This window comes from Equus przewalskii, chromosome 4 (genome assembly GCF_037783145.1).
Source record: "Equus przewalskii isolate Varuska chromosome 4, EquPr2, whole genome shotgun sequence".
Taxonomy (NCBI): domain Eukaryota; kingdom Metazoa; phylum Chordata; class Mammalia; order Perissodactyla; family Equidae; genus Equus; species Equus przewalskii.
This window is the reverse complement of record NC_091834.1, coordinates 92,045,514-92,062,141: the sequence shown is the minus strand read 5'-3', so window position 1 is coordinate 92,062,141 and position 16,628 is coordinate 92,045,514. Positions and strand designations below refer to the sequence as shown.

Here is a 16,628-nt window from a genome sequence, read left to right as displayed (position 1 = left end):
AACACAAGAGCTAAATGTTTCCAATTACAGGATTTCCTTCTTTTTTGTGGTTAAACAATATTCTCTCTATACACTACATTTTCTTTATCCATTCACCCCCTGATGGACACATAAGTTGTTTCCATGTCTTGGCCATTGTGAATAATGCTGCAACGAGCACAGGAAGGCAGATATCTCATCACAATAATGATTTCCTTTGGATAAATACCCAGAAATGGGATTACTGGATCATGTGGTAGTTCTATTTTTAATTTTTTGAGGAAACTTCATACTATTTTTCAGTGGGTTTTTACTCCTCACTGCACATCAGACTCCTAGGGAGCCTTTCAAAGACATGCTTGCCCAAGCCTTGGCTGCAGAGATTTAACTTAAGTGGTCTGAGGTATGGCCTGGGGGTGTCTTTTTGTTTTGTTTTTTGGGGTCCAGATGATTCTAATATGCAGCCAGAGTTGTGAACCACTGCTCCCACTGACTCAGTACCCTAGCTAGATAAATCCCCTGCTTTCCTGCCTTGATGCCCCTGTTCATACCACCTCTCCTCCATCTGGAAGACCTGTCCTGTCCCGTTTAGCTGTCCAAATCCTCCTCATCCTTTAGACTGGCACCTGAGCTAACAACTGTTGCCAATCTTTTTTTTTTTTTTCCTACTTTTTGTCCCCAAATCCCCCCAGTACATAGTTGTATATTTTTAGTTGTGGGTCCTTCTAGTTGTGTCATGTGGGACGCCACCTCAGCGTGGCCTGATAAGTGGTGCCGTGTCTGCACCCAGGATCCCAACCAGTGAAACCCCAGGCCACTGAAGTGGAGCGCACGAACTTAACCACTTGGCCATGGGGCCGGCCCCCCTCCTCATCCTTTAGGGACCCCACAAGGCCCACTCATGTGCAACTCCACAGTGAAACTTTCCTTGATCTCTCCTATCAAATATGATTTCTCCCTTCTTTGAACACATTGTCACTTCCTTTGAACATTTATTAGGTTCTGCTTTGCAACATAGTTATTTTTTTAAACTTATTTTTCCTTAAGATTGTAAACTCTTTGAAAAAACTGTGGCAAGTTAATCCTGCTCATCACTGAGCACATTGCTCTGTGGGCACTTACTCGTAGGGGCTCAGGAAATACTTTCTCAATTTTTACTCTGTTCTAGCTTCTTCTCCACTTTGCACAGTTGCTACCTCTGCCTGGAACCCCTTCCTCAAATATGCCCTGGGCTCAGCGTCACCTTATTCGAGTGATCACCCTGACCACTCTATTTGACACAGTAGCACTGTCCCGCCCCACACCCCGCCTCATCTCTGTTACTCTCCACATAGCTGTCATCAGCTGAATACTCATTTCTTTGCTGATTGCCCTTCTCCTCTCACTAGAATGCAAGCTCACTGAGACAGAAGCTCTTGTTTTGTTTGCTGTTGTATCTCAAGGGCCCACTGCAGTGCCCGGCATATAGTAAGAGCCCCAGAAATATTCACTGAATTTAATGAACGAACTTTATGGACATTTATCTTATTTTGTATGATCCTTATAACAACCCACAGCTAAGCAAGGTAGGCATAATCAAGCCCATCATCAGATAAGAACAACTGAGGTTTGAGAGTCTGGATAAGGCTTTGACCCAGGATGACAAACTTTTCTGTGACACACCAGAGCTCAGGACTCAGCTGTTCTGAGTCCTGGTCCGGGGTTCTCAGTACTACCCCCTAGCAGCTTCAGTCATCCTCTCACTATTCAGTGTGTCAGTCTTTCCTCCCAATTCCTATCCAGGCCCAACGGTAAGAATTGAGGGGCCCAGGTCAAAAATACAAATGCAGGCTCACATACCCTACAATGCAACATCAGAAAATTACATGCTAAGCAAGCAAACTATTAAATAAGATATGTCTATCCTTCTCCCTTGACAAATGTACCTTCATAACAACTTCATAGTTGCATTCCCAAAAGCAGCATTCTCAGACTGCTTGGAGTTCTGAGCAGGAATACGGCAGTGAAGTTGCCGCATGGAGATGGAGCTTGTTCCGCCTTCTCTTCCCACCCTGGTCGTTTGCTTCCCTCCTTTAGGCTTCATGTGCTCCTCTCACCCACCTGCATGTCCAAGTTCTACTACTCCCCTGCACACAACTACCCTTGGCCACCCCTTGGAACCGGACACTCTAGCTGGTGGCTCACCCTTTGGGAGGAAGAGGCCACTCAGGCCCTGGAAGTGAGCCTGGGGTGAGGGGGCAAGGAATTCTGGAGTCCTGGCTACACAACCATGGGGGAAAGCAGGCTCCTGGTGGCGTGTTCCCTGGCCTCTTGGCCTCCTTGTCCCACAGGGGAGAGGAGCAACTGGAGGAGGCCCGGAGTGCGGCCATCCAAAGCTGGGGCCCATTTTGTGTAGGTCTAAGGGGGGACTGATCCTACCTCTCCTCCTTCCCAAACCAGACTGTAAGCCTTTTGATGACCAGGCTAATTCTCCCCTCCCTCAGAGGTTGCGTGGCTTAACTAGAAAATGGATGAGAATTCTAGTTGGGTCTGAGCCCTAGGTAAATAAACAAACCTCTCTGGCTTGTTTATCTATAAAATGAGAATTAGATGAGATGATCTCTAAAATCGCTTCTTTAATCTTCTTTCCTATCCCCCCACAGCACTAACAGGTCACGGCAGGTGCTCGGAAGTGTCCCCTTGATTTATTTGTTGCATAATTTGGTACGAATGCCCCAAGGCCTTGTCTTAATCCCGTCTCTTCTCAGACACAAATGCGTGCAGGTGCGTGTTTATACGTATACGACTTCAGACCTCGGAGACTATGGGGCCCTAGGGATCTCGCTTTCCCTAGAGAGTTGGTGACCTTGGGTCATTTGTATTACCTTGAAGTTGCGATTTTTATTTCCAACTGATGTCAGTCCCTTCTTAATGGATGGGCAAACACTTCATTTTCCTTGAATTGGCTGAGAATTGAAAGGGAGCATCCTTTCTCTGACACTCGGGGTTCTAGTGTAGTAGGAGTTTACTGGAGGCTGGGGCCAATTCTGAAAGGCAGAACCTCTTCACTGGGCAAGCGGAGGTTCTAGTCCAAATCAACAGACGTATAAGGAGGGTTTATTGGTGCTACAGGAATCCTAAGCAGGACGGCATGGTCTTCTAACTTCATATTAATTTGACTGGAGATGTAAGGCATAAATTTATAAAAGATAATATAACAGGGCAAGACAATTTAAGAATCCCTGCAAGCCTGTGGTTTGTGGTCAAATGAAGCATTTACACCATGAGTTCAGAGAATGAAGAAAAGTGTGAAGACGAAGTCCCAGATCTAAGGCCCTGGTATTTGGGGACTAGACACGCCGGTACAGGCAGTGTCTCCACATAGGTACTCACCCGGATTTAACAAACTGGAGGTGAGGCATGTAAAGCCTTCTGTTGGGGGGCGGAGAAGATCAGTTGCTAAGAACAGGGATGGTTTCTGATGAAGAGGCATAATAATATACAAAACAAATTAGGGACGTCAACAAAAGCTATCTTGAACCTTTATTCTCAATTATCTCCCTTGAAACTAACAGGCAGGCGGGTACTTACAGGAGGGTGTCTCAGCTCTGTTCTGAGGAACAGCTATTACCGATTCTCCAATAATCTGACCTGGAGCAGGGCAAGACGCCTGGATGGGTTGGAGCCGGAAGGCAGGGCCTGGCAGGGGAACCCGACTGGAGAGCAACGTGGGTCCCTTTGTCAGTGTAGACGATTCACATTTTCCACTGTCCACTATAATTTCCCGGGCAATAAGATAGCGTCCCCACCTCACACCTTTTGTATCCTGTCTGGTGCAAACACTCCTACGGGATGCAAAGATCCAAAATCGCCAATTTCACATTCCAAGCCCTTTAAACCACCAGGCGTCTTCAGAGTTCGCTGCCGGGCACACAGCAGGTCCTCGACAAACGTTAGCTCCCTTCTTCGCTTTCCTCATTTCCCCCGGGAACTCTAATCCCTAAAGGCTAATTCTCTGACCTTCTCTGCACCCCACAAGAGCACAGCTTTCCCTGAAAGGGCGTGGACGTGCTTCACTCCGCTCCGCTTCCGTTCGGTTCAGCAGGCGCCTCCTGAAGGCCTACTACGTGCGGGGGTGGCGGGCCTCCCAGGCCCAGCGCGGCCTGTCCCGCGTTTCCCAGGGACCCGGGCAGGAGGCAGAAGCTCAGGAAGGGAGGAAGGCTGGCTAGAGCCGTGCGCGGCTTTCCTCGCCCCCTTGCTGCACGCCGGCCTCCTTGGGAGGGAGCCCGACCTTTCCTCCGCTTTGTCCCCTCGGCAGCCCCGAAGGCTGTCACACACGCAGGCGCCCCGCCCACACCTGCTGCCCCGCGCAGAAGGCAGCGGAGCGGAGCCGGAGCGAGGGCCCGCCGCCCGGGCCTGGCCAGGCTTTCCGGCTCGGACCCCTCCTCGCGGGCCTCCCTCCCCGGGCGCCCCCGGGGGCGAACGCGCGCGTCCCAGGGCGCCGGGCCCCGGCGTCGGCTGCGGGTCGGGGCAGCGCGGGCCGCCGGCCGGGCCCAGGCCTCCCGCGTCCCCCCGGCACCCCCTCCCGGGAGGCGGGTCCTGGGGTGCGCCGGCCCGGCCCCGCGCCGCGCACCCGGCGCCCGGAGCCCCGCGCCGCCGCCCGGCCGCCCCGCAGGCAGGCGCCCGGCCGGCCGGGAGGTGGTGCTCGCCTCCCCGCGCCCGGGCCCGCGCGTTGCCGGGCAGCGGCGCGAGGCTCCGGAGGGGGCGGAGCGGCGAGGCCGGCGTGCGGCTGGCGGCCCCTGTCCGCGGTTCCGGCCCCCGGCCCACCCCCGCCTCGCCGGCCGCCCTCCGCGCCGGTGCGCGGCGCCCGGTCCCCCGCAGCCGCAGCGGCCGCCCCTCCCGGGCCGAGAGCACAGAGCCGGAGCCGGGCCGGGGCGCCGCCGCCGAGGCGCGGCCATGGAGGGGAAGCCCCGCGCCGGGGTCGCGCTGGTCCCGGGGCCGAGCGGCCGCGGGCCTTCCGCCCGCCGCGCCCGCCGCCGCCGCCGCCGCCCGGGGCTGCTGCTGCCCGGCCTCTGGCTGCTGCTGCTGGCCCGGCCGGCCTCGTGCGCGCCAGGTAAGCCCCGCGGGGACCTCCGGCCGCGACCCTGCCTGCCTTTATTGCTGTTATTTTCACAAGCCTGCTTTCCCCGCCCATCCTCTTTTATTCTCCTCCGCTCCCTCGCCTGCCTTCCTTGAGATGCTTTTCCATTCTTCTTGGGCCCAGCAAATAAAGGCACGGAGGAAAGGAGGCGAAAAAGCCAGCGGGTTCTGGCCGATCTTGCTTGAGGTCTGCAAAGCTATCCTCCTGTTATCCACCGAGCCCGAGGCGGGTCTTGGTGGCTTCGTCTCCGAATGTACCTTTATTTTCCCTGCAGAATGCAGGCGCTGGGATTGTATTTGTGCATGGCTGTAGGAGTGTGGTCTATCAAATGTTTGGGAATACTTTATTGTCGGGACGAAGGCGTACATTCGGTGTGTGTGCTTTGAAACGGGATTGCATTACTCTGAGTGGCCCTGCGTCCCCCAGATGCGGGCAGGCTGTCCGTGTACCCCGGTGCACCAGGACACAAAGAACACTCAAAGAGTATCTCTTGGAAAGCGCGCTGGCCATGGATCTTTCCAGGGAAATAGCTATTGCTATTACTTCTGCAGAGGCATTAGTACAATCGAGTGTGAAAATATTGTGATTCTTAAGTGTCAGGGCATGAAAGGAGTAAGGGCTGTTTTCAAAATAGATGCAGTTTACTGACTGTTCGACAGCATGGAATTAAGAGGCATGATTTATGAAGAAGCATGTGGGCGGGTTTTGTTGTTGAGGAAATGATTTAATTCATGTTGCTTCTCTGAAATGTTTATTTGTCCACCCTGAGCATACACACAGGATGGTCTGGAAACCATCTCTGAGCTGACACGCTGCAAGCCAATGATTGCCCCGGTGCTCACACTTGACCACTTTGGGGCCAGAAAAGGAAAGGTAGAACGAGCAGCTCTGGGTGGAGAGCGGCTGCACACAGAACAAAAACAGAAAGCCAGGGGAGCTCCTCCAGATCTTCCTTTCTGATGGGAGCAGGGCCAAAGGACTGCTAAGTGGCTTTGGAAGGAAATGGAACACGTTTGAAGGTGTCCCTTGGACTTCGCTGTTGGAATTATAACCAGTGCCATGTAGGGGTTGGTACAATACATGCTCAAGAAGGGACTTCAGGGATCATAGGAGGGAACTACTCCTCTTACGAAAGAAGAAAGTGACACAGAGAAATGACTTGCCCAAGGTCACAGGCTAGTTGGTGTGGAGTCATCACTTTTTTATTCTCCCTACTGCCTTGACCCATAGATTTAGACACACCTGAGGCCTCCAACGGAGATTTCCCGGAGCCGGGTGGCACCCTACCTGAGGGAGCCACACCAGAGCTGAGGGCGACCGAATGGGTCTCTTTCAGGCAGTACACAGAGAGTGCAGACAACTTTGCCTGACCGAGCACTTCAGGTCTCAGTCCTGCTCTCTGCGTGTTCCAGCCTGTGTATCCAGAGGAGAGGAGATTCTGGGCTTTTTTCTGTAAGGAGAGAGAGTCATGAGGAGCGCTCTGGACTTCAGTCAACAAGGAAAGCCCATCTGATACTGATGGCTTCATCTGCTGATGGACAGGGCGTGCTAATCGTTTCATTTACTGAGTGCCCCCTGTGTGCCAGGTGCTGCGGTTTATATCCACGATCCAATGACGTTAGGAGTCAGGCATCGTTATTCCCATTTTACAGATAAGGAGACTAAGGCTTCAGGAGTGTAGGTTGGTTGGACTCCTAACTCTATGCGTTTATGCATAGAGTACATCTGTGTACTCTGTACAGCTTCCCCATGTGACTGTGGCCATCTGAATATACTGCAGGTGACGTGGATAATGTAAGTAATTCTTTTGATAAATTTAAAATCAATAGTGGGGCTGTTTGTACTGTCCCTCCATAACTTTCTCTTCTTTGGAAAGTCCGTTCCTGCTTCCTCTCAACCTCCAGTACAAATATTCAACCTGGAGACATGAAATTAGTTATTTTCTGCTCTAGAGCTGGCGTCGTGGAAGCAGAGTCTTCATCCTTTCACTGATGTGTATATTGGGCTCCTCTGGTTCATACAGCTGCGTCTAGGCTGAGTAATAGAATAGGAACGGAAGAAGTGGAGGACCTGGCTCCTGTCCTCAAGGATCCAGTTGGAAACACAAAGCAGTGCATAAGCAAGTGCAGACTCCAGCACAGACCATTCCCGGGCAAGAAAGGCAGTGAGTGAAAGGGCTCCTCAGGGAAGACCTCTTAGCGGTGGCCTCTGGTCCACTTCTTGAAGGCTGTGAGGGGTGATACTGGCGGAGGGTGGCTTCCTGATGTAGGATACCTGGGCATGGGGAGTGCTGGTTGATCCTGGGAAGAGGTTGCATTTCAGTTGTTCAGTCCACGTTTCCTCTCTGTGCCACTAGGACCCTCTGCTTCCCAGTCCTGAGTGTTGTATTTTCACCATCTGAGTGGGAGGGGGGAACTGTGCTGAACCCTGCCGTGGAGGGGCTCTTTCTAAAGAGTAGGCGGTGTTAGTCAGAAAACGGCATGTCTTAATCCTGTTTTGGATTCCCTGGGTGAGGCAGCAGTCCCTGCTGTGGCTGTCTGAAAACGATCTCCTGCAGCAGGTTTCTCTTTCCTGTTAACTTTTGTTAAATGGAGTCCACCTTCCAGTTGGTCCCCTGATTTCAGTCTGTCTGTAAATTTCTGTGTTTTATTGACTTCTTGTCTATTTCTGTTTCATTCATCATTTTGAATGTGCCCTTTTGTGCTTGTTTGTTTAAACATTTATAAGTTTAGGCTTGACTGTTTGCTGTTGTGGAAACAACTTGTAATACTGTGACTTGGCTTTCGAATGTAGTGCCTTTAGGAGATCCGACATCCACAATATAAAAAGAAAGAATTGTGCCCCATTTCTGCATCTTATTCAGAGATAAGTCTTTCTTAAAATAATGCTTATTATGAAAGTGATAACTTTGCATAGAATTTGGAAATTACTGGAAGGTGGAAAACAGGTACCCGTAATCCCACAACCCACGGATAACACTGTAGTTTGGTCTTTTCTTTGTTAACATTACAAAAATGAAAATTGAATTATATGTACAATTGTATTTACTACTTTTTTCACTCAGTATTTACGTTAAGCATTTTCCTATTGATTAAATATTGTTTGAAAACACAATTTTCCATCCTAATAATTTACTTAATTATTCTTTTATTATTTCCAGCTTTTTTGGCTCTTGTAAATAATGCTGTGATGAATAACTATGTAGCTAAGGCTTTGTCTGTATTTCTTTGTGTGTGTGTGTGTGTTTTTTTAGTATACATTTCTATAAGGGAAATTAGAATGTAATTTAAATCTAAGGCCCACTAGGCTGGATCTTTGCATGTTTTGTTCAGTGTGCTGGGTGCCTAAGAGGTGCCCAGCAAGCGGTTGTTGAATGAATCAACGTTTTATATAAAGCTGTAATGCTCAAATAACCCCCAGCAGTTTATGCAGTTGCCTGTTTCACTTCATTATCACTAGCGTGGAATAGTATTTTTAAAACTCTGTTAAATAAATTTGTAATACATTGCTTTAATTTTTTATTACTTTTGAGTTGAATGTTGTTTATTTTGTGTTTGTATTCTGTGAATTTTCTGTTTTTGCTCATTTATCTGTTGTGGTATATATATATTTAAATTTTTCTTTATATTTTAAGGTTAGCAACGATTTTTTTCTATTTGTTGCATTTTCGCCCTTCCAGTGGATTTTTTAAAAATTTTATATAATTTTGAAATTCTGAGGTTTTGATTGTTTTGATTAGCAAAATCTGCCATTTTGTTTTTCTTTTTTGTATTTTTTCGTTGCTTTTATGCTTATGGCATGTTACATTTTTATGTTAATGTGCTATTTTATTATAAGCCATTTTGAGGTGAATATTTGTTATACTTTTTGAGTGGTTTAGTATCCTATAAACAAAGACTTAGATAAATATTTCAAATGTGTGATCCCTAGGCCTCCTGTGTCAACATCGCTCGGGGATCTAGGGGCGCTTGTTAAGAATTTAGATTTGTGGGGCTCACCCTTGACCTACATTAGAATCTTTGGTCCTGGCGCCTGGGAATCTTCATTTTAAATAAGTTCACAGCTGATTTTTAGGTACTTTAAACTGTGGAACCACCGATCCAGATACTATAAACCCAGTAACTGAAAATTAATAGCATTTTGGGAATATACTACTTACTATCTTGCAATTGTCTTTTCACTGTTAGAACAATTGATTTAAAATCGTGCCATTGAAACTGCCTTTTGTTATAGCTAGTTTGCTTGGTTTTCTTTGGGTTTCGAGTCGAAGGGCTTAGAGGATTTCATTTTAGATTCTCACTCCTGGCCACTTAGGAGCAGCTGCTGCAGCCTTTGTCAGGAAATGCCTCGCTTAATCCTGCAAACAGAACCCGCCCAGGGAGTTGTTAAAAGTCACCAGGGACCTGGGAGCCACAGGTTTTCTATCAGTGCCCTGGGTGCTAGAGGCAGCTAATTACTGTAATTATAATTACACTAGGTTGATTTTCCCAGATAGGAAGATACTGTTCTAACCGATCTAATTTGTTTCCAAGTTGTGACCACCCACCTTTCATCTGCGGCTTGCAGCGGCTCACAGTGACACGATTTCTTTCATGTGCTTAGGCAGCATGGTTTGTTGGAAAGCACATTGAACTGCGAGTTAGCAAACCCGAGTGTTCTCTTTGCTGCTGGTACCTTGCTTTGTGCCTGCGGACACATTACCTTGTCCTGGGCTTCTTCATCAGCGTAAGAAGGGGTCAGTGAGATTATCTCTCGGCTCCCTTTCAGCTCTTATATTTAAAGTCCGCATGTTGGACACCTTGGAATGCACTTGTTATGGACAGCAAATGTTCTGTTTCTATTGAATATATGTGAGTGTCACTAACTCACTGTCCTGTAGATGTTCGAGCCAGTGACCTGCTGAAGGCACTTCACTCCTACCATTGCATTCAAAATTGCTCACTTTGCTCTCTCTTACTCTTTCTCTTTGTGTCTTCCTTTTTTCCGTCTTTGTTGATAATGCTTTAGGTATGCCGGGCTATGGCTTATAGCTTCAGGCACTGCTTTTCCTCATTAGTGAAAAGCTAACCTTGCTACTGAAAGTGTGGTCTGCAGACCTGCAGCATCCTCACCATCTGGTAGCTTGTTGGGAATGCAGAATCTCAGGTCCCACCCTAAACCTTCTGAATCAGGATCTGCATTTGCACAAGATCCTCAGGTGATCTCGCGCACACCCTTGAAGTTTAAGAAGCACTGGGCTATGGTAATGCCTCCTGTTCCAACCTTCTGTGAGTAGGTGGTGTTGGATCACTGGGGCCTGAGTCAGCCCAGACTACTCTGGAGCCAATCTAGATCTTCAGAGACCTTGAGATACACCTACCTTTGGGACTGAATCTATGTGAATAGTTTGCAAGAGCCCTGTTCTATTTGACCAGGCAACTTCAGAACAGAATGGTTCTCTAGACCTGCCCTGATTCATAACCTATTCATTCATTACGGACATTTGGCTGGTTGTTAAAATGCTGAAATACTACCATACCAGCTCCCAAACAGCTGTTATGCTGAGCATCGCCCACCCCCCGAATGCCTTGGGCCTCCATGCCCTCCCTCAGGACTCTTCTCCCAGGAAACTCCCCAACCTCCAGCAACTCAAGGGTTAATGTGCAGCATAGCAGGAACCTCAGGACTCTGGTTTAGAACAGCACCCCTTCCCATTGGTCGGTGCTCATGCCCCACCTGCTGTTAAGTGTGTTGAATATTACCAGAACATTCAGTCATTCATCCATCCCAGATCCAGCACTTAAAAAAAAAGTTTGTTAAATGGATGTGTTTGATGGTGGTTGAAGTCATGGGCCTGGAAGACTCTGCCGAGGGGGAGCATGTAGAGTGGGAGGAGAAGGCCAAGGGCAGAGGCCTAGGAAACTAACATTAAGGACTGGGGAGGACAAAGAGGAACCCACAAAGGAAACTGACTTCATGGCAAAATAGTGTCGTGAAAGCCAGGGGAGGAGAGAGTTTTTATATAGGTGAGTGACCCATCATGTCCAGTGCTACTACACCAAACTGTTTCTCAAAGGATGGTGTGAGGGCCACCTGATCAGAATCATCTGGGTTCTTGGTGAAAACCCAGACTCCTGGTCAAGCTAGACCTACTGAAATAGGTGGTGCCTGAGGTTTTGTAGTTTTGACTGTTCAGGAACCTCCTCAAGTGATTCTTCTGCACGGTGAGCTTTTAGTTACCCCTGTAAGCTAATGGTGGCATGGGGTTGATGGAGGTTTCAAAGCATGTTATAGACTTGATCATGTTGGTAGGCCGTTGGGAAGAATCAGTAGAGATATAGTGGTTGAAAATTAAAGAGTAGAAGTAATTGGAGGATAATTCACCAAAAGTGAGCAAGTTCATGTGGACAGGCAGGCTCATAAGGAGAGTTGGGGAGAAATAATATTGGGAGAAGGAATCAGAGGGGACTGGTACAAGGTTGGGAGCGAAGTCTAAGGTGATGGAAGAAATTCGTAGTGATGCCAGCACACATGTGATGTGATTTTTGTCCTGTAGCATCTGACATTCCAAGTGTGGCCAGGGAAACGTGAGTGATTGGCTGGAGTCAGGGTTGGGAATTGTAGAGCAGGTACGTGAAGAGCCAGGGAGACCTGAGGGATCTGGCAGGACGTGGTCTGGATGATGCCGTGTGGAATCTAGGCTGGATGAGGAAGGTGCAGTTAGTGAAGGACTGAGAAAGGGGGTCCAGATGAGACCCTAGAGCAGGTGTATGAGCAGTGAGGTGGGGAGAGGGCTGGAGGGATTGGGGTTGGTGCTGTTGGCATTTAAGGTTTCAGAAGTGGATCAACTCCGGTTTTGGTCTTTGTTAATGACCCAGGGTGAGGTGTAGCCGTGGGAGTCAGTTGTTGAAGTGGAATGTGGATGAAGGCTTTTGCGTGAATAATCTGTGGATGTTGAACTTGCCAGGAGTGCAGTAGAGAGGACTGTGAGCTGGGCACAGACTCCGCAGTGAATGAAGGGAAGTGACCGGGCGACTATGCAGGATAGGGGAGGAAATACCTCTGTCCTGTCCACTGTTCTCTACCGTCACCACTGCCCCCGTCCTTGTTCAGGCTCCCATCCTCTTTTCTCTGAGTTACTGACATGGCCTCTGCTTCTACTCTGCTCCATCCAGTTCATCCTCCACCTTTAGCTGGAGGGTCCTTTTAGAAACAAATCTGGTCATGCCACTTCCTTCTTGTTTTACCACCTGCAGTGGCTCCCCGTGGTTTTCATGGTACTCCCAGTCCGAGCCACAGCCTGTGCTCTCAGGTGCTAAGGTTTTGAGGTGGGTGGGAGTGGGGACCGAGGATGTAGGGGCTCTTGAGGCATTGGGCACACTGGGTGCAGAAGATGCAAAATGTTGGTGCCGAAAGGGTCCAACAAGAGGAGGGAAGAGATGTGACTTGAAGACTGAGTTCTAACCTCTTAGATCGAGGGTCTGCAGCAGAGAGGCTGTTCTTCAACTCCAAGGTGTGCTTTGTGGTGACAAACCTGCAGCTGACAGAGGGCCAGCTTCTGCTTTGGGGGGTGCTGTGTTTGTTCAAGGAGTGAATAAGGCAGGAAGTTAGGGGAGGGTAAAGAGGCGTGCTTAGGTAGGGGTCACCTGTGCAGGTGAGGCAGTGTAGAGGGAGAAGCCAATCCGGGGTGGGGCTGGAGGAGAGAGATGTTCCTGGAAAGGGAGGCAGACAGGGTAGCAGTGAAGTCCCTCAGGGGTCCGGAAGAGATGGGATCCAGGGCAGGAGTGGAGGGATTCATTTTAGAGAGGAGGAAAACAGAAGGGGAAATCGGAGGCTGGATCTGGAGACAGACGTGTAGGAGCAGGTGACTGGTCCTGGGGGTGGTGGGTGAGACGATCTTCTGAGAAGAGGGCAAGCCTGGGGGGAATGGGGAGCTTCGGAAAATACAGCTGGTTTCCAGACAAAATTGAGGAGAGGTGGATGAATGAATTGCAGGCAGGGGCAAGGGCCCTGTTGAAGTTGGAAGGCTGGTCTCGGGAGCAGGCCAGGTGGGTGCTCTCTGCTTGCTCCTCCAGCCGCCGTGGGGGCCCAGAGCCTGGGTGGAAGACGAGCAGGTGACAGCGGTCCTGGGTTGGCCATCGGTGTCTCTTGGTGGGAGGTCAGGGGCTTTGAAGGCTCCTTGCTCCTGGTGATTGGCAGGGAATTCGCAGCCCCGCAGAGTCATTTGGAAACTCTCCTTGCTTCTTTCTTTGTTCTCTTGCCTGGGCCTGTGGAAGGAACCCTTCATCGCTATCGTTTTGGGTGCTAGGATTAACTTTGGAGCCAGAAAGCCTGAAGGGCTGCTTTAAAACACTGGATGAATTCTGCTGGGGAGCTTTCAAAGTGGGGGGGGGGGGCCTCAAACATACAAAACAAACCACCTTCTGAAGCCAGGTTCTAGGGGAACTTGGGCCAAGCCTGGGAGACAGGTGTGAACTGGTGGGAAGTCGCTAGGCCTTTTCCGCTACAGGTGTGGGCTGAGGATCAGCAGCATCAAGACCACCTGGGAACTCGTTAGAGAGGCAGAATCTCAGGTCCCACCCTGGATCTCCTGACTCTACCCTTTCAGAGCATCACCTGGGGATTTGTATGCACACCAATGTTTGAGAAGCTCTGGCCTAGGCGGTGTCTCAGTGAGGTGTGTGCATTTTAAAGACTTTTGGTTGTTACCTAATTAGTAGGGAGTCTTTAACTGGTAAAAATCCAGCACAGATTTTGAGTTGATTGGGAAAACTGAGGGAAGGAGCAGTAGCCGGTTCAGAGCCGAGCTGGGGCCGGGCTGGACGTGCAACTCAGAGAAATGCTCCTGCTCCGTATTTGCCCTCAGGGCCCGAGCATGTTTGGAAGCCTTTTGTCTGGTTCTCGGTTTCCCTGCACTGGCCTCAGAGGAATCAGGGCAGGTGACTCCCGGGGATACAGCAGCACCTGGAAATGGTTGAAGCAGCCCAAGTGTCCATCCACAGATGAGTGGGTGAGAGAAATGCGGTGTATCCATACGGTGGAATTGTTATTCCTTCCTAAAAGGGAAGTTCTGACACATGCTACAACATGGATGGACCTTGACATTATGCTAAGTGAAATAAGCCAGACACAGAAAGACAGATACTATAGGATTCTACTTGTATGAGGCACCTAGAGTTGTCAGAGTCATGGAGACAGGAAGTAGAATGGTGCTTGCCAGGGGCTGAGGGGAGGAGGGAGTGGGGGCTAGTGTTTAATGCTGCAGAGTCTCAGTTTTTCAGGATGAAGAGTTCTGGAGACTGGTTGCACAACGCTGTGAGTATACGTAACACTACTTAGCTGTAAACTTAGAAATGGTTACTATGGTAAATTTTATGTTATCTGGGTTTTGTTTGTTTGTTTGTTGAGGAAGATTAGCCCTGAGCTAATGCCTGTGCCTATCTTCCTCCACTTTATATGTGGGTCGCTGCCACAGCATGGCTGACGAATGGTGTAGAGCTGCGCCTGGGATCTGGACCCATGCCAAAGCCGAACTTAACCCTCTGCCTTGGGGCCGGCCCTGATGTGGGTTTTTTTTTTTTTTTTTTAACCACAATTATAAAAAAACCTGAAGTGGGGCTGAGTTGGAACTAGCTGGTTGTGCAGCTGGAGTGAATGGTTTGTCAGAGCTGGGAGCCACAGTGGCCTGGGCACAGGGCAGGAGTGCATGACAGGTGCTGGCTGTGGGAACAGGTGTGCTGAGGCAGGTGGCAGGCTGGGCTGGGAGGGCTTCTGGAGACCACCAGGGGCCAGATCTTGACGCGGGCAAGTTGGCAGCTGGCAGCTAGTCACACTACCTGCATTTGCCTCTGTGGCACCAGCAAGGCTCTCCAGGCCTCTCTGCCTCAGGACTGCTTCACCTCACTTTGCACTTTACCTCTCACCTCACCCCTCCCCTCACACCTCGCTTCTCACCTCACCGTTTACCTCTCACCTCAACCTTCACCTCTCACCTCACCCCTCCCCTCACACCTCACTTCTCACCTCACCATTTATCTCTCACCTCACCCCTCTCCTCACACCTCGCTTCTCACCTCACGCTTTACTGCTCACCTCACCCCTCCTCTCACACCTTACCCTTTACCTCTCACATCTCACCTCACTTCTCACCTCAGCCTTTACCTCTCACCTCAAACTTTAACTCTCACCTCACTTCAACCTTTACCTCTCACCTCACCTCTCCCCTCACACCTCACTTCTCACCTCACCCTTCACCTCATACCTCACCCTTTACCTCTCACCTCACTTCTCACCTCAGCCTTCACCTCTCCCCTCACTCCTCCCCTTACACCTCACTTCTCACCCCTCCCCTCACACCTTGCTTCTCACCTCACCCTTTACCTCTCACCTCACTTCTCACCTCAACTTTTACCTCTCACCTTACCCCTCCCCTCACACCTCACTTCTCACCTCACCCTTTACCTCTCATCTCACACCTCGCTTCTCACCTCAAGGTTTAACTCTTACCTCATCTCTCACCCCACCCCACCCTGCCTCACCTCTCACCTCACTCCACCCCACCTCACCATCCTTGCATTGTTGAGTGTTTTTCTCCTGAGTAGCTGTTTGATGGAGGATGGGCTGGGGGACGGTGGGGGAAGGGGGCTCTAGGAAGAGGTTGGAATTTTTGCCTGGGCCTGAATAGAGACTGAATAGTCTTAGGAATATTAAAAAGTCAGGTTCTTGTTCCTAGCCCTTGGAATTGGGTTTTTAAATATTTTTTATGCATTTTCAGGATTACAATAGCTTTCCTCATTTTTTTTCTTAATTAGAAAAATGACATGTGTTCGTTGCAATAATTTGTATGTACTGTTCCCTCTGCCTAGAACATTCTTATCTCAGATATTATCTGCATGGTTTACTACGCCCCTTCCTCCAGGTCCCTGCTCAAATCTCCTGTAATCAGGCGCCTTCTCTAACCGTGTTTTAAGAAAACAGCCTCCTCCGTCGTTCCTGCTCCTGACCCTGCTCTGTTTTCTCCATGGCACTTATCACCATCTTGTATGTGTCTGTTTCTTCTCTGGCTCCCTCCTCTCAACAGTGAGCTCCGTCAGGGCAGACTGGATCCATTTTGTCTTTGTCGTTTGTTCATTTATTCGGCAAAACTTTCTTGGGGGCCCGCTCTGTTGGGCACTGTGCTGGCTCTTGGGGGACGTCAGGGAACAGAGTTGACGATGCGGTCTGTTACCAGGTGAGACGTGCCATGAAGAAATGGAGCAGACGAAGGGTTTGGGAGCGAGGAACTGAGGGTTCAGCCTGGGTGGTTGGGGAGCCTCATTGAGAAGGTGACTGTTCGTTTGCTGGGGCTGCCGTGACAAAGCGCCGCAGACTGGATGGCCTGAACAACAGAAGTTTATTGTCACGTCGATCTGGAGGCTCCAAGTCCCAGATCAAGGTCAGCGGGGCTCTGCTCCCTCCTAAGGCACTGGGGTGGGATCTCCCCTCAGCCTCTCCCCTCGCCTCTGGTCATCCTCTGGCTCGTGGCAGCGTGATTCCAGTCTTCACGTGGCAT

At 49.8% G+C, this 16,628-nt stretch overlaps 1 protein-coding gene across 1 annotated transcript in view; it reads left to right on the top strand.

Annotated features, from left to right (window-relative positions):
* The first annotated feature begins 3,241 nt into the window (after positions 1-3,241).
* KIAA1549 (KIAA1549 ortholog) overlaps positions 3,242-16,628 on the top strand; it is a 121,283-nt gene continuing 107,896 nt past the window's right edge. Inside the window, exons 1-2 of the mRNA XM_070615349.1 lie at positions 3,242-3,320; positions 4,277-5,071. Coding sequence (XP_070471450.1) covers positions 3,242-3,320; positions 4,277-5,071 — 874 coding nt within the window. The remainder of the gene's footprint in view (positions 3,321-4,276; positions 5,072-16,628) is intronic.